This window comes from Meriones unguiculatus, chromosome 3 (assembly GCF_030254825.1).
Source record: "Meriones unguiculatus strain TT.TT164.6M chromosome 3, Bangor_MerUng_6.1, whole genome shotgun sequence".
In the NCBI taxonomy this organism is placed as follows: domain Eukaryota; kingdom Metazoa; phylum Chordata; class Mammalia; order Rodentia; family Muridae; genus Meriones; species Meriones unguiculatus.
The window spans coordinates 47,308,160-47,325,844 of NC_083351.1; the positions used below are offsets into that span (position 1 = coordinate 47,308,160).

The 17,685-nt window shown below is 45.7% G+C and overlaps 1 protein-coding gene and 1 pseudogene across 5 annotated transcripts in view; both read right to left on the minus strand.

Moving 5' to 3' along the window:
• The window catches only part of Ptpn3 (protein tyrosine phosphatase non-receptor type 3), a 153,981-nt gene that overhangs the window by 15,556 nt on the left and 120,740 nt on the right, over window positions 1-17,685 (minus strand). For all 5 annotated transcript variants that reach the window (XM_021628093.2, XM_021628105.2, XM_021628101.2 and 2 more), the window contains 4 exons: window positions 15,953-16,113; window positions 5,793-5,883; window positions 5,465-5,526; window positions 4,687-4,833 (listed from right to left, as the gene is read on the minus strand). In XM_021628093.2, the coding sequence (XP_021483768.1) occupies window positions 4,687-4,833; window positions 5,465-5,526; window positions 5,793-5,883; window positions 15,953-16,113 (461 nt within the window). The remainder of the gene's footprint in view (window positions 1-4,686; window positions 4,834-5,464; window positions 5,527-5,792; window positions 5,884-15,952; window positions 16,114-17,685) is intronic.
• On the minus strand, window positions 109-2,522 carry LOC132652755 (ER membrane protein complex subunit 8-like; annotated as a pseudogene).

Here is a 17,685-nt window from a genome sequence, read left to right on the forward strand (position 1 = left end):
ACAGTGATCACCAAGCCAACTGGGGCCATGAACACATATTCTCAACCAAACAGAACTGAACAAACAACAAACAAAAACCAAGAGCAAATAAGGGGAGAAGCCACGCACACCCACCGGTCCGCTCTCTATCCTGGCCATCCCACTTAGTAAGAGCACGAGGAACGCAGTCACCAACTTCATGAAGCACAAGGAAAGGCACTGCTCCCTGTAAAACACCAAGAACGGCAGCAGCAGCCTAGGTGCAGAGTTCGGAGCTGCGGCGGCAAAGTCATGGAGTGGACAAGGTTTTTTTTTCCCTCTTTCTTGAGCTTGTTTGGAGGTTCTAGCAGGGGAGTGCAGCTACTCGTATACCCTTGACCGAAGACCGGTCCTCCTCTATTCGGGGAAGGTCGTCCTCTTCGACCGAGCGCGCAGCTTCGGGAGGGACGCACATGGAGTGGTGAGGGAGGAAGGGGACACCCGCCTAGCCAGCCAGATCAGCCGAATCAACCCTGGCGATCAATGGGGTGACAGATGTCGCAGCCAGATCGCCCTCACATCCTCCCTCTTTCTTTAAAGAAAGTTTCTTCCACTCTTTGACTGAGTATTGGTGGAAAGGCGTGCCACCGAAACTATAACCAAAGGTGGAATATGCTTCCAGAAAAGCCTCAAGGAAAAGTATTGCAGACAACAGCAGTGGCTGTGGGATCAGAAATGAAAGGAAAGGGCGGAGACAAAGTTCTTCCCCCAGAGTATGGAGGCACCCAAGTAGCTCCTGACGACAAGGATTGTTTCTTATTCAGAGACGGTGACATTCTTGGAAAGCACATGTGGACTGAAATCACTGTTGAAATGGTGTTGCATGAAGCTGCCCACTCCGCCAATGTTCTGAACTATTTCCTCATGCAAATAACTTCATTTCCTCCCTTTTATAATAAACTGATCATGACTAAAGTAATGACAAAACAAAACAAACAAAGAACAGCACACAGTGTGCCGGAAAGCCCGCACAGTTTCCTAAGATGGCCAGAATGCTTGGTCAAATGATCCGAGCTAATAAGCATGCTGCTAGGGACACGCTGGAGACACTGGACACTAAGGCAGCTCATGGTTTGGGAAGTTCATGGGCTCGCCTTCCCCTCCTCACGGGGTCTTTGCTCCATCACCAATGTGCTGTGTCCACTGCACAGCGAGGCTCCTCAGGCAACGGTGCTGGCTAAGTGCACTGTGCAGCTCCTAGCTCCGACACCAACGCGGCCGGTCAGCTGATGTTCCAGTGGTCCACGATGCACCTCATGTCAGGGTGCCAAAGTAAAGACTCACACTCACCGGAGTAGACTCAAATGCATTCTCTCCAGATTATAAAAGGCTCGAGCTGTTTAATGGGAATAACCCAGGACAAGCAGGAAGCGCATTGATAGGTAGGACTGGGCAGCACAGGAGCCTAGGCAGCTTGCACCTCTCCACAGCCATGCCCTGAAGGATGCCGACTGGACCCCCTTCCAAGGCACACACCACAGACTTGCAGCTTCCCATCAGGCTGACCCACTGTTGCTTTAAATTTAATGTTTTCCTCTTCTCTGTAGTGGAGTCTCCAGCTGTGGCCCTCCTGTAGCACAGGTGCAGATCTCAGGGTTTGTGGATCTCAAGAGTTTTTTCAGTTGTTCTGAATGTCATTTCAAGGAGCGGCTGTCCAGGAGTGAAGCCAAGATCCTCTGGTCAATCTTCACACCAGTCGTGGTGTGGGTCTCTGTGTCGCCACCTGTTCTCGTGGTACTTGAACACACGGACCGTAGGTGCTGCGCAGTCCATCGTGAGCTTGACACTGTCCACCATGGTGAGTGCAGCATCACTGAAGCCCTCAGCAACCTTGAGGCCACCTTCTCTGCCACCTGGTTTGGGCTGGCATCCTTCACATGCTCACTAGCTTGATCATAGCCAGTGATCACAGAGCTGTTCTCTTTGCCCCGTGAGTCAGTCAGGGTGCGTGCCACCTCCAGCTTGGGCACCAAGGTCAGTGTGCCATGGAAGAGCGGGATGCAGTCCACGAAGAGTGTGGATGCCTGTGCCCTGCGAGGCTCCTTGCGTGGCCACCAGAAGCCCGTTGACAGTGCAGCTTGGGTACTTGGAGCTGTGTAGCACCATCTTTCAGTAGGCCTGGTGGTCAGCTTCACGTCCGGCATGTTGAGCCTAGCTGGCTGCATTGCAAGGATGTCCCACCGTACAAAACACAACCCTGTTGCACCATGGGGCAGGATTCCGCTTCCAAAAGCAGCCTCCCGCCGATACTTGGACTTTAATATCAGTGTTTTCTATTTATTAGTGTTTTGTTTGCTTTGAGACAAGGTCTTGATGTAGCCAAGGTTATCCTTGAACTCATTATGTAGTAGGGGGTGGCCTTGGAACTCCTGATCCTTGTACTTCTGTCTCTTGAGTGCTGGAGTATAGGTTTTTACCACCATGCTTGTCTCTGTTTACCACTTTATGAAAAATTTACACACTTTCACTTTTGGCAAAAGATACTGGATTTATATTTAAGAAACATTAAGAAAATAAAGGCTATCAAAGCAAAAAAAAAAAAAGCTGGTCTAAAGAAAATAAAATAAAACTATAACACAAATATAGTGCAATTCCGGTAATAGTCATTAAGGTACAAATTCACGTTACTGCTACTGCTAGCTAGCATGTATATAGCATTAATGGGTATGATGGCACCTGTGTTCCCTGCTAGCATACGGGAGGGCTGAGACAGGAGGAATAGCACCAGTTGGGTATGTAGAGTAAAATCCATTCCCTCAATACAAAACAAAACCACAAAAATAGCAGTAACAACAACAACAAAAAAAGATGATCACATACCAAGAACTCTCCAGAGAGGCTTCCTGTAGCTGCTAGCTCCATTCCCTCACAGCCCCATGAAATGGGTGATACTTTGCACGACTCCTCAATCACACAGGTAGGAAGTGGCAACAGGAAGTGACCCTGTCTGGCTTGCGGGTCTGCCTTCTTACCCACTATGGCACACAACCATACAGATGCAGGCACTTTAGGAAAACAGAGGGCCAAGCAACTCTATCTCTCATGAAAGAAGTGGGAAACAGTAAGATCTGGAGAGGACAGGAACTCCACAAGGAGAGCAACAGAACCAAAAAATCTGAGCACAGGGGTCTTTCCTGAGACTGATACTCCAATCAAGTATTTCCATTATGCATGGAAATAACCTAAGACCCCTGCACAGATGTAGCCCATGGCAGTTCAGTATCCAAGTGGGTTCCATTGTAATAGCAACAGGGACTGCCTCTGTCATGAACTGACTGGCCTGCTCTTTAATTACCTCCCCCTGAGGTGAAACCAGCCTTACCAGGCCACAGAAGAAGACAATGCAGCCACTCCTGATGAGACCTAATTGACTAGGATCAGAAAGAAGAAAAAGAAGACCTCCCCTATCAGTGGACTTGGGGAGGGGCATGCAAGCAGAGGGTGGAGGAAGGGAGGGATTGGGACGGGAGGAGGGAGGGAACCACAGGGGGGATACAAAGTGAATAAAGTGTAATTAATAAAGAATAAAAAAAATTTAAATTAAAAAAAACAGACAAGAATGAGGCTTTCAGACAAAGAGCTGAGCTGAGCTGTAGAGCATGATAATTTCAGCTGCGCTGCAGACAGTGACAGAGTAGGCAACATGGAAAACCGGGAGGTAAGAGCCCAGATGCCAGGATCAGCAACTGCCCTCAAAGTATGTTTTGAGGAATGGCACCCAGGAAGAGGTTTCTACTGCCCCTTGGGGACTTCACAGTTTTATTCTGATTTACGGAATAAGAAGAGACCATAGCCAATCTCTGAATGACAAGAACCTCGAAGTCAAGGCTACGGCAGTTCAGAAGTGGGGTAGCTGAACGAGCTAAATCCAAACGATGATGACAATGTTTGGGGCCACTGGAAGCATGAAGTCCTCTGAGCTCTTTATGTGTACTGTTTCGCCTTTCCCAGACCCCCAGTGTGGTGGGCACTGTTACTGTCTCCACTGCACACTCAGGAAAGCAAGTAACTTACTTAGGAGGAACTATATTTTCAGCCCAGTCTGGCCTAGAGCTGCACAAAGATGCCAAGAGTCAAGGGCACGCACATCAGAGGGAAGGGACAATTGCCTCTGTAGACTACACTCTTATTGTGTGAGGTGAGACACTGATCCCAGCTGGGCAGAACCACAGGCCGCAAGGCCACAAAGGGGTTCTGGGACAGCTGTGTACGCGTGTGTGTATGTGTGTGCGTGTGCGTGCACACAGGGGAAGTGCTACCTTCAAGCTTGTCTTTTTAAAAATTATTTTGGGATTTACCTTATGTGTTTGAATGTTTGGCCTGCATGTATGTCTGTACGGCGTATGTGATGGTATCCATGGAGTTCAGGAGAGGGTGTCAGATCCCCTAGAACTGGAGTTACGCATGGCTCTGAGCTGCCCCGTGAGTAGAGCTGCCCCGTGAGTGCTGGGAACTGGACCCAGGTTCTCTTAACAATGGATCCACCCTTCCTGCCCTTTCGGCTTGCTTTAATAGATCCATGTAAGGAAGCAGGCAGGAGGTGGGGTGAGTTTCTCATCACTGCGGGTGCCCACCTGGAGACTCATCAGTCACCACGAGACCTTCCCAGCCCCGAGACTCCACACAGCACAGCGCACACACATTTGAACTGGAAACCGAGCCACTCACCCGCCCTCGCTCTGTGAGCGTCGTCAGCATGACGATGAGAGACAACTTCTGATCCCAGACGACCTGCCAAAACTGTGCACAGGTGTGTGGCAGCGGTCCCTGAGCGGCGATGTACTTGTTCACAAGCTGAGCAGTGGGAACCTCCATCTGTTGTGAGACCAGGGAGGCATTACAGATTGTCAGCCGACACAGGTGAGCAGGAGTCTCCGTTTCATACTTCCCTAAAAGCTCGCTGAGCCATACCAGAGAGAGATCTGTCCACTCACATTCAGAAAAGAAAAGTGCAGCCAAAGCCACTTCCAACGTGACAATAACGCGAATGGGTTATATATAAGGAGGGAGTCTCTTTCTTTTACTTGTAGGCAGAGGGACACTAAGAACACGTGGGCAAAACCCTGAAAGTTACAAATACGCCACCAGAACGCAGAAACATCAAAATGGCGATCGCCCAGTACATCTGCAGGCGGATGATAGAATTAGATGTTTGGACCTGTCTCCCAAAGTTTTGTGGCAAAGGGCGGGGGACGGGGGGCAGTGGGGGGGGGAGAGCCTGGATAGCTCAAAGTTTTCTGGCTTTTCAATTTATTCAGTGAATTCGACTTTTTACCTCTGTAAAGTGAGACCGTTCATTTTCTCACACAGACACTCTACTAGAATTATGGAGGGAATGGGACCATGCTCTGTCATGGAAAGAGCTCCCCATGCCTGTCCCCACCCTCATTGCTCTAGAATCAATGTGTTCTTCCTTTTTATTTTATCGCCCAGCTTCCCAGCTTACGTTCACATAACTCGCATTAATATAATCTTCATTTCCCTGCAATAATACCCGAGTAGTGTCATCTGTGGGAGAGAGAGAAATTTACCATTATTCTGAATGTTATTTTTATCATCCCAAGTAAACAAGGGTTCAGTTCCCAGCCCGGTCTGCAGCTCCCGCCTCATTAGCATAAACACTACTCCCCAACTGTTCTGAGTCTGAGGTGGCTGCAATAAAGACGGTGGTGTTTACAGACACACTGGAAACCATTCCAGAATCCCAGACAATCTGTTTGAAAAGGGAAACATTATCTCATATCGGGGAAGGAGGCATGGGGCTGGATACTCACATGGCAACACATCTTTGTATCTGTTTTTATCCAAATTCGGAGGCAGCTTTGCAAATGTGAAGGTTAAGCCCGGCTTCTTTCTGTAGAGTTGCTATTAGACAAATAAAGAAATTAAGAAAAACAAAAACAAAAACAAAAAAAAAAACCCCCAAACCTCCATAAACCCCATTGCTATAAAAAAAAAAAATCTAAAAGCATATCCTAATAGCAAAGGTATTTTTTTCCAGACTCCCCAGCCTTACATTTGATCCTATGTGAGCCTATGCTACACAGGAAAAGAAAAACTCAGTAAGAAACTACCTTGGTAGGACAAACCAAGTAAATCTTTTGTTGTTGTTGTTTTGTTTTTTGTTTGAGACAGGGTTTCTCTGTGTAACAGGGCCCTGGCCATTCTGGACTCACTTTGTAAACCAGGATGGTCTCAAAATCACAGAGAACTACCTGCTTCTGCCTCCCAAATGCTGGGTTTAAAGGCGTGTGCCACTCTGCCCAGCTCACTAAATTCTTACATATATTCTAACTTGAGGATCTGTAGGAGAAAGAAGTCAGTCAGGGTTGAGTCACAGATAATAGATTCAAGTAACTAAAACCTTATTTTTATGACAATTCCTGACATGTGTGGGGGATAGAGGGAAATTCTGACTCACCTAAAAACTACATTTTCCACCAGTTCAATGGAATGAAACATATTCATTGCTTAAGAGCAAGAATACTTCATTCACCATTTTGGGGATACATCCCCACAGCAAAACATGGATCCTGATATAGTACCTTCATTTAAAGAGACAGTTCGCTACACATACAATTAGCACTGGGAATTTAAACAAAGCCTTCTATGCACAGAATGGCCTATAGTAGTTGACGTGATTTTTCACCGAAGCTGTGATGGCCAGAGGTTAATTGCTTGACCCAAGATCATACATAAGAGGACAGGCTCAGGTCTGAAGGAGCTGGCCACACTTCTCTTTTCATTTCTGTACAGCTGTGTCCACAGTTTTTACAGTCGTCCCCAAGCCCTTCACACAGTGCTTCTCATCAACTCTCTAGAAATTTAAACCTTTTTCCCCTTTTCAATGTTGGAAGGGTTTTTTTTTTTTCCTTACTGCAAATTTGGAAAATTCAGACTGTTATTAAGTAAAAAAATAAAATGAAAACACAAAACACTACTTATCATTTTACAACACTGAGGTAATCTTTTCATATATTTTCCCAAGTTTATTATTTTCACATATGCAAATATGCCTAAGTATATGTGCAAACAGATACAATACAAACATACACTGCCTTCTTACACATTTTTTATGTATTTGAATGTTTTGCCTGCATGTCTGTTTGTGCACCACGTGTCTACTGTCCATAGAAACTAGAAGGGGGTCTAGGATCCCCGGAACTGGAGTTACACGCAGCCTTCACATGGGTGCTGGGTAACAAACTGGATCTTCTGGAAGAACAGCGAGTGTTGTTAGTCACCGAGCCCCAACAGCACCTTCTTAACATCAAAATGTGAGATTGTTGGGGTTGTTCTAACGATGGCCTTCAAGATCTGGTTACACCTATCCTTGTTTTGTGAACCTACCTAAGACACACCAGATTGGTTGATTAACAGTCTATACCTGGGCAGGGCAGGATAGGCATGGCTAGGGTTCTTGGGCTTTTGGGTTCAAGAGAGAATCACAGGAATGAGACGGACTGGAAGAAGGATATCACGATGAGTTAGTGAGGAGAAAAAAACCATGTGGGCAAGGAGGAAGGACTGAGGATGGTGGATGGAGAAAACACCTAAATGGATAAATACAAGCAAGTATTTATAAGATTATGGGTAGAAGATACCTATAATGATTAAGGTGGATGACATTGAATGGGGGCTGAGAGGTGAATGGTGAGGTAGAAGTATCTACTCCGCCCAAGGTTTAAAATCTAATGGGTGTTTGTGTCTTTTTATTTGTGAGAGTGGGTTAGATAATACCACCATGATAATCTTAGGGCTGATAATAAACATTATTAATCCCAACAACCATTTTTTATTTACAACATCAGATCAAAGTACATAGTGGTATTTCTCATGTTATAGTCAAGAGAAATAAAGTATCTTAAAGTAACGAGTATTTGTGATAGTTAATCTTGACTGTCAACTGGATCAAGAGACACTTAGACTGGGTAAGTGTACCTCTGAATGTCTGATGTACTTTGCAGAGATGATTAACTGGGGGATAGAGCAATACTGGGTGTGGCTGGCACTATTCCCACAGGGCCAGGAGTGAATGGAAGGCAAGAAAGAGGCTGTCTACTACAGGCCCCCCTTTCTGCTTCCTGGCTGCTCCTGGCTCCTGTGAAGAGAGCAGCTCTGCTTCACACGCCCTGCACCGTGATGCCCTGCCTCACCACAGGTCCAGAAACCACATAGCCAGGCAACTGTGGGCCATGACTTTCAAAACCATGAGCCCAAACCAATCCTTCCTCCCTTTCAACTGTTTCTCTTGGGCATTTGACATAGCAACAAAGAGCTAACACAATGTCCCTCAGAAGAAAAAAAAATTTTTTTCAGTATCAATTTTCTTTAACTATGTGTTCTACAAATCTCTAAGAAGACAAGTCCTGCGATGCACCATAAACCTCTTTAGTTCTGACCAGCCAAACATTTCTCAAGCTAATTTAAAGTGAAAGATCTCAGCATCTCAAAGCCAGTTCTCTGGAAAACAACACTGCAATTTTGAAGCCTGTTTCATCCTCATTATTAAACAGTATCTGTTTCGCATGCTGTAAGATATTCTCCACACCGATGATTTTCAATGGCTCAGTAATTTAATTATTATAATTCATCTTAATTTTCAGCCTACTTTGCCATTAGCCCATTCTCTATTTTTTTTTTCTTCTGATAAACATCTGAGAACAGATTTGCAGCAGCTAAGAATATGTGCTAGGACTCTGATATGTATAACCGAGTGTCCTGCAGGGATGGAGACTGGTCAGCTCACCAAGATGGAGCCGACATCCTCATTTACGATTTCTTTGCATTTTAAATGGGGAGGCTGAATATCCACCCCCAGCCATCTTTTCGTTTTATAAACTGGCATCTGCTAGGTCTGATTCTTTCATTAGACATACTTCATAGAACATATCAGAAGACAGTTAACATGGAGACTCGGGGTCATAGTAATGGTACTGTATCAATTAGTATTTTATACATCTACTGGATGTTTTGAATTCAAACTCACCAAGGACTCAACTACTGACCCAAGACCTACGACCTATAACCTGGTCAGCTTTGGCAGCTAACAATCTGACCGTAGTTGCTGAACTAACTCTAAAAACCGGTGGGCTTTTATAGAGTGTGAGTACATTCTAGAAATGAACTCATGGTTTATTGGAGGTTCTGACCAAATTCTAGCAGAAAGATGGCACAGAAGCCAGTCACCTAAATGGTAGTTTGCCACTAAAAGATCAACTGTGTGGAAGTAAAATCCAGTTAAATGAATATGAACCAGCACCTCTAACCTCTAGCCTACAGGTAAAAAGACACACATACACAAACACACACACACACACACACACACACACACACACACACACACACACACTTTTTCCCTGAGACAAGGTTTCTTTGTCTACCCTTGGCTGTCTTGGAACTCACTTTGTAGACCAGGCTGGCCTCGGAACTCCACCTGCATCTGATTCCTGAGTGCTGGGATTAAAGGCATGTGTCACCACTGTCCACCAGTAGATAGGTTTTCAAACAACAGAAATGTAAATGCAATCAACACAAATTCAAGCAGACAAGCACAGACCTAGAAAAAGCTGATATCATAAGATTTTACATGTATTTCAGTGATAATGACCTGATGATAGAATTATAAGATACAAAGTAACTTTTTTTTTCTTAATTACCTGAATGTAGCTGTGGTTTAACTGAGAAGGACCCCCAAAGGCCCATATATTTGAATACATGGAACTGTTTGGCAAGAATTAAGAGGTGTAGCCTGCATGGAGGAGGTGTGTCACTTGGGATAGGCTTTAAGGTTTCCAAAGATATTCCCAGTGTCTTTCTGTCTTGAGGCTGAGTAGGCTCTCAGCTACTGCTTCAGAGCCATGCCCCTGCCATGATGGTCATAAACCCTACTGGGAACTCAAAATAAAGAAGACCTGGGATCCCTGCTGCTATGCAGCTTTGCTCTCTCTCCTGTTCTCTCTCTCTCTCCCTCCTACGCTCCTATTATGAATCTCTACTATTATGAATCTCTCTACGCTCACAGAGAAAAGGAGTGTAATAGAAAACCTATTTATATAATTAAAAATTACAAAACTTTCAGAGAAGGAGAGTGAACAAATGAAAATGAAGCCTGGTTTGGCCTTTGTGGGGTCCAACAGCACTCTCAAGTCTGTATGCACTGTGCCAAGCCTGACTTTGTCTAGGATGGAAGCAGTTCAGAGGGGACGGGATTTCAACGCTGAGTTTCAGCAGCGACAGGAGCTGGCATCAAGCACCCACTTTCCCAGTCTTCTCAGGACCCTAGGGTGGGTGTGAAGACCCTGCTGTGAGACAGGTCAGAGATGCAGGGGAATGAGGTAGGTCTCCATGGTGGTGGCCACAACTAGAGACGAGGCTTTTAAAAGGAGAATGGACTAGAAAAATAGACTGCTCTGATTATTCCAAGGCACATCCCCTGAATTCTGTCCTAGGACCAGGAGCCCTAAAAGGCAGGGTCACTAGGAAAAAGGAACTTCTTACTGTTAGAACAAACTACAGAGCACCATCCTCAATCACCCTACCAGAGTGTGGTCCAAGGTAAGAGCAAGGGGATGTGGCTGAAAGATGCTGTCAGAGACCAGAGGGAAGTAAGGGATGATCACATCTCTAGCTATAGCCGTTGAGCCGAATAGCTGGCCTTCTCTGGCACAGTGCAGGCAGCCCTGGACAAAGACGGGGCTTTGCAGTGTAAATGTTCTGCTTTGTAGCAGCTTTCTGGCATTTAGGGGTGTGCTGATCACCTTGAATACCTCACTCTTCTCACTCAGCCAAAGTGGTATGATCTGGTCACTTCCCCTCCGATGAGGCCTTATGTCATGCAACAGGCTATAACCAGAAGCCATGGCCAGGCCTGGCATAGCAAATGAAAGCCACTGCCAGCAGGAGCAATCTTAGAACCTCAGAATGAGACAGGATGGATGACAAGGTACAGGGAAAGGGAAGGAAATGGGACGAGATGAGGAGATCCTGGCAAAGTGTCTGTCTGTCTGCCTAGAGTCTGTCAAATGGTGACTTTAAAGATTCCTGCTGCCTACCACAGAATCTGGTGACCTGTGTTCAAGTATCCTAACACATCCCCTAGCCTCCATATATTTTTATGGGTGTATGTGGTAATGTAGGTGTATGTGCGCGCACACATAGGCAATAATGTATTTTTAAAAGAAAAAAATATTTAGTAGTTTTATGTTTGTCTGTTTTCTTTTTTGAGGTACGGTCTTATTCTGCAGCCCAAGGTTGGCTTTGAACTCATGGCAATCCTCCTGCCTCAGCTTCCTGAGACTTGAGATTATAGGCTTGAGGCATGTAATTGAGGCTGGCCTCCAGCCTCCTGATTCCAGGTGTGTGCCACCACACCTGACAAAAACTAATTTTTTAAAATGCTCTCTTTCCAGGGATCAGATCTAACCTTGAAGGCACGACTGCCTCTGCTAATTACAACACGTACTGACCGCAATCTCCCTTCCAACAGAAATCCTGTAATTATCCCAGGAGCCGGTGAGTCACTTGTTTTGACCCTGATGGGCAGTTCCTTGAGTGACAATGTTGATGTCATCTGGTGTTGGTAAAGATGGATAATGTGAAGTGATATACAACGTTAGGTCGAGTGGGAAAGACCCTCAATGGTCTTTTGTAGATAGTGCTCTCTCTCTGCCCACCCAACGTCCATTCATTTAGCCACCTACTCATCCATCCATCCACCTCTCCCACGCACCCAAATATTTATCCCTCCATCTGTCAATCCATCAACCCACTCAGCCATCCACCCACCGACCCATTCACCTGTCCATTCATCCAGGGAAGAGGTTTTTCTCTTGCAGCACTCATTTTATATTAACTGAACTCCACGGGTCTCCAAGGAGGCAGTAACTAAGAGTAGGCAAGAAAGAAGCAGGGTGGGAGAGGGCTGAGTCACACCCCGTGAGCGTGAGCCGCTGACAATGATTGGATTTTTATGTGTGTGATGTGAGTCAAGGTCTTGCTATTCTGCCCAGGGTGGTCTCAACGCTCCTGGGTTTAAGTGATGATCCCCTTGCGTCAGCACCCCGAGTAGCCTGGGATAGGGGTCTGATACCCACCCAGGTAAACTTTAGTTTTCAGGGTTTTGTTTGTTTTTAGATTAATTTTATTTTTAGTTGTGTGTGTGTGTAATGATTTGCACACAGGAGTGTAGGTGCATGAAGAGGCTAGAAGAGGAAGAGTCAGATCTCTTGGAAGTAGAGTTACAGAAAGTTCTGAGCCACCCAACACGGGTGCTGAAACTGCACTTGGGTCTTCCGGAAAAGCAGTAGGTGCTCTTAACAGCGAGCCATCTCTCTAGCCCCAGATTTCCATTTTCCACAGGGACAATTCTAGGTCATTCCTGACAAGGTGTGGGCACTGGATGAGTTCCTTAACATCTCTGAGCCTCCGTTCCTCCCTTTCTAAAAGAATGATCTGGTTGTGGTTGAGGCTCTGTGGCAGAGGGCGTGCTGAGTGTTGAAGAGGTCTTAGGTTCAGTCTTTGGCACCGAAAGAATCTAAAGACTGATTTTAACAACTCCTGCCACATCCATTTCCCAGAAAATGTGACACTTAAGGCAGGTAACAAGTGAAGCACTCAGAAGATTTTGAAATGCTAATTATTATTGTTGTTCGGTTACACTGGGGACCAAATGCCTTTGTTTACTGAGGACACAGACAAGGATGAGGAAATTCCCTCAATGAAAAAATGAAATGTTTAGAATAAGCCTTACAGGAGCGAGGATGGGGAGATCTGTCCACAGACTACCCCCCATGGTGCCTGCTGGGAATCAGGGTCGCTTTCTGCATCTGTCCACAGAGCTCAGCAACCACTAGGGGAGCCCACTTGTCAAGGTCCCGGAGGATGGGAGGACCCGAACAGCCACAACTCTGGAATTGACAGCCTAGGGCACCAAGCTCAGTGCCCGGCGATGATACCTTATGCGGGCTGAGCATGCTCTTGAAGCATCTCTTAGTTTATGGATAATAACAGCTGTTAATTTTTATAGTGTTCTTATTGCATGGCCAGATAATGCATTAAGCATTTATCTCATCCACTCCTTACAATCAATTCAGGAGACAGCCAATTTACACTTGGGGAGACAAGAGCCAGAGGGGTTAAGAGATGGGGGTAAGGGACAGAGCCAGAATTTTAAAGGCTGTCTGTATGTGGCTAGACTGTGTCCTAGATAATGTTGACATGTATGCCTCCAATAACAACTTCATAGGCACAAACATCTCAGTTTCTTAATCCTGTGTAGAACAAGCTCAAGGTGTTGGTTTCTTGCCCGGGCTACCATCAGGCTCTGTGATTTCTACTGTGAGCCTTGGAGCACACCCTCAATCTGAGCTTCTCCTCTGTCCTGCGTGCTTTGGGATGAAACCACACATAACAAGGGTGTTGTGAGAATTATAGGAGCTGATGCCCTTGACACAGCAAGGCTGCCTTTTCCTGGGGTTTCCTGTTTGGTATGGTTTCCCTTGGGTCTCTCTGCTCGGGCAGTGTTAAAGCAATCCTCCCACCCTGGCATGGTGGTTTCGCATGATGCTCTTGGGAGCCTAGGGCTCCTTGAGGGGCAGTGAGGGACACTAGGAGAGCTCTGAGATCACAGACACCCCCGTGTAGAGCAAGACCTCACTTATCTAGTCAGTATCTTAGAACTCAGTAAGATATTACTGAACAGAGGAGCTTCCTAGACTATGAAATAAATGTAGCAGACTGAAGCGTAAACCCCAAATGTACAAGTGCTATAGGCGCCCTCTAACTACAATCTCAGATGAGGGCTGGGAGAGGCAGTAGTGGCACAGGGGGCCTGATACTATTTCTACCTTTCTCTCTGGGATCAACTGATGCCTCAAAGGCTGGAGAGGAAGCTCACTGGATAGAGGTGCTTGGTGTGAAAGTTAGGCAACTTGAGTTCAATCTCCCAAACCCACACATAAGAAATGACCTCACAAGGCTGTCCTCTGACCTCATCAAGCATGTTGTGCACAAGCCTACTTGCACGTCATGCACTAATAATAATAAGTCAATGCTCCCAACACACAGAAGTCCTTAGGTTATCTGGTTAGTAGCTGTGGGCCATGTCTACAACTCCCCAGGTAATTTCCATACAAGTGGCTACAGGCTCACCCTTTGAAAAATACAATTAGAAGACTTTTAGAAGCCAATGAAATCACTGCAGGGAGAACTTAGGGAAGGCCCATTATGTAAAAAGCACACCAAAATTGAGCCAAGAGCACAGTTCAAGTGTTCCCAAGGAGAGCCCACAGTGCCTCCTTGTGGATTCTCAGCTCAACTGGAGTTGAGAATCAGCTGCCAGGGAACACTTATAAAATCTTAACCTCTCTTGTTTGGGTACAACCCCCTAAATATACAGCCCTTTAAATATACCAACATAAGGCAGCAAGCTCTTTGCAGCTAGAAGCCTCCCTCCTGCTCCCAAAGTACCTCAGACACACTGGCTGAATCAACAAATAATTCACTGATGCATCTCCTATTTCACAGCATACCCAACACCAAAAGGAGAAAACTTGTGCAGCCTGAGCCTGGATTTGAAGCCTTATTTCAATTATTCTGAAGTGTTCATGAGGCCGTTTCTTATCCAAATCTCATTGCCACAAGATGCAAACTTTTATGTTATCTGTCCAGACAATCAGTTAAATTAAAAAAAACCTAAGAATCTTTTATAGGTGGAGATGGAAGGGGAAAAGTCAACCACCTTTTTCTCTTATTGGGTTCTTTCTGCTGTTGATCAACTCACCCTGCTCTAGCATAATTTACATCCCGGGCCCTAGGCTACCGTAAGGCAAGCCTTTTGCTTAAGGGTTTCTGGTTTGCATTCCTTCTCATCTGCCAGCTACACTACACTTTCTTCCTGAGTCACTCTGTAGTCAATACATTTGACACATTGCCCACCTTTCCTTGTCTTTTTCCTTTCCAGGGTTTTTCTAATAAATGATGTTACTGATCTGTTTCTGAATCCCACTGAAGCTCTTATTCTTAAGAGCCTAGACCATTTATGACATTGTTGAAACTGTGATCTAGTTTCTTTTACTAGATTCTTTTTTATTCTTTCTTTACTCTCCCTGCCTCAAGCCCATTTTGGAGACAGGGTCTTATTATGTGGTTCAGGCTAGGATCGAACTTGTGACCCTTCTGCCTAGACTCCAGCATACTGAGGTGCCATACATGTATCTGTTTTTTTGCATGAACAACTGCTTTCTTTTAGCTTCAAACACACATGGAAGATGAACACATTCTATTTTCATTTGGTTAGTGGGGAATAAAAGTGATATAATAGCAGGGCGTCTTCTGCCTTAGGGGGTAGGGAGAAAGGCCTCTTGGGGAGCTGCTGCAGATAGGAGGTATTACCCCATGTACCACACATTATCCTTCCTGAGCAAACAGGACAGACTCCGAAGACCAGGACAAACAGGACAGACTCCTCTGTGGCATGATGCCAACTCTCTTAAGTTCTCAAATGTAGCTAAGGGTGGGGTGCTGACATGCCACCATCTTGCGAATGACCATTTTCTTTCCTATGGAGTTCTGAGCTCCTGCTGGCAGCTCTGCGGATTTAGTGTCCCCCATGCTCAGCCAGTCCACTGACCATTGCTGGAAGAGTGGGAGAGCTGGACACCAGGAAGAGGTCCTGGTCCCTCACCTGATATTTCATCACTCTGAGCCTGAGAGGTGGCCCCATCAATGTGAAAAAAAACATGAGGAGGATAAGCCTTGCTGCTATGGTCCTCCTCACTGACAGACTCTGCTGTCTGAGGCCAGCAAGCCAGAGCCACCTTGGCCAAGGAGACAGGGCCATGTTCCAGCCTTGCCGCCTCCTGCTCAGCTGCACCAGAAGAAGATCGTGAGTGACAGTAACTGTGTGGAGACTCAGGCCCTGGGACCCCCTTACCTCAAACTGGATCAGCACTGTACCGCTTTCCAGACCTTTCTTTAGTAGCTCCATGGATTCCTCCAGACTGTTCCCACCATCAGGACATGCAGGAAACATGGCTTCTGGGAAAAGCTGACTCAGCTCATCTTCTGATCTGATCTCTGCCAGTGATCGAACAGCTGAAACAGAAAGAACAGACAGGGCATTGGGCTGGTCACTTTGCTTATCGGCCCAGGATAGCACATGCAGTGGTCCACTTGGCGCATTGAATGGTCAAGTGCATGGGTGTCACTTGTACCCAACGGCACTTCTAGGTGAGTGACCCTGGTTAGGCTATGAGCCAAAGGTAAGGCATGGGAACGAACTTGTTAAAGAGTCAATGGGCTGGGAATACAGTTTAGTGGTACAGAGACTTTGTAACATGTGAGGCTTTAAGTTCAGCTTCCAGGGCCTCAAAAAGACATACAGATACTGTTTGCTCTCTGGTTCCCATCTGGCATGTTTAACATGGGCAGTCTCCTAGGTACATCGGGAGGACCCAAGTTTCCCAGTGATACCACAATTCCCTACAATTTAGTTTCTTTTTACAGAAATTTTATCTGCCTATTATATCTATCTATCTATCTATCTATCTATCTATCTATCTATCTATCCATCCATCCATCCACCTATCCAGGGTTTCTCTGTGTAGCTTTTGCTGTCCCAGAACTCATTAGGTAGACCAGGCTGGCCTTGAACTCAGAGATTCACCTGCCTCTTCCTCTCCAGTACTGGAATTTAAAGTGTGCACTACCACTGCCCTTCTCTTTTCACAAAAACTTTAAATTATGTTTCTATTTATCATTCTGTGTGCATTTGTACATGTATGTGAGCATATGTGTGGACATCAGGGATAACAGAGTAGATTTTCTCCCACCTATAGGAGTCCTGGGGACTGAATTTAGATCATCAGTCTTGGCACTAGGTGCCTTTCCCCCCGTGGAGCTGTATCTCATTGTCCCATCTTGCTGTTGCTTCCCCTCAGGAGCTTCTTTTTCAATTTGAGATCAACCCTGCCAAAGGATTAGCCCTGGTGCTAACATCTCTATACACCAGCCCCACCTCTTCAAGTTCAATTTCTCCCTTCATGCCAAACTCTCTGTGGGTGTGTGTCTGTATATATGTGCGTGGAAAGTCTAAAGCTTGATATCAGGTGTCTTCCTCCATCATTCACCACCTTATATACCAAGGCAGTCTGTCATTTGGACCTAGAGTCAATGAATTGGCTAGTCAAGCTAGCTGCTTGTTTTGGGGTCCTGCCTGTGCCTCCTATATGCTGCGATAATGCACCCTGTTTTTTACATGGGCATTATGTGAACAATGATAGAGACATCTATCATTTTATCAAAACACCACAGAGATTGAATTCCAGTTCTCACTGTCTGCCTCTCCTCCCCTTTTCTGCCTTATACAACACTTCACCTCAGAAGCCATTATCAACCCTTATTTCCTTTTCCTAAATTTGACACTTTAGGATCAGTTCTGATTTCTCCATGTAACACAGAAAGGGAAATTATTCCCTCACTGAATTATCTTTTTTCTATATATATTTTATTTTATTTTTACAATTTGTTCACTTCATATCCAGATTGTAGTCCCCTCCCTCATCTTCTCGTGGTCCCACCCTCCCTCCTCCCACTTCCCCCACTATCCTCCTCCCCTACTATCTGACCCTAGCCTATCAATTCTCATCAGGACTGCCTTGATCCTCT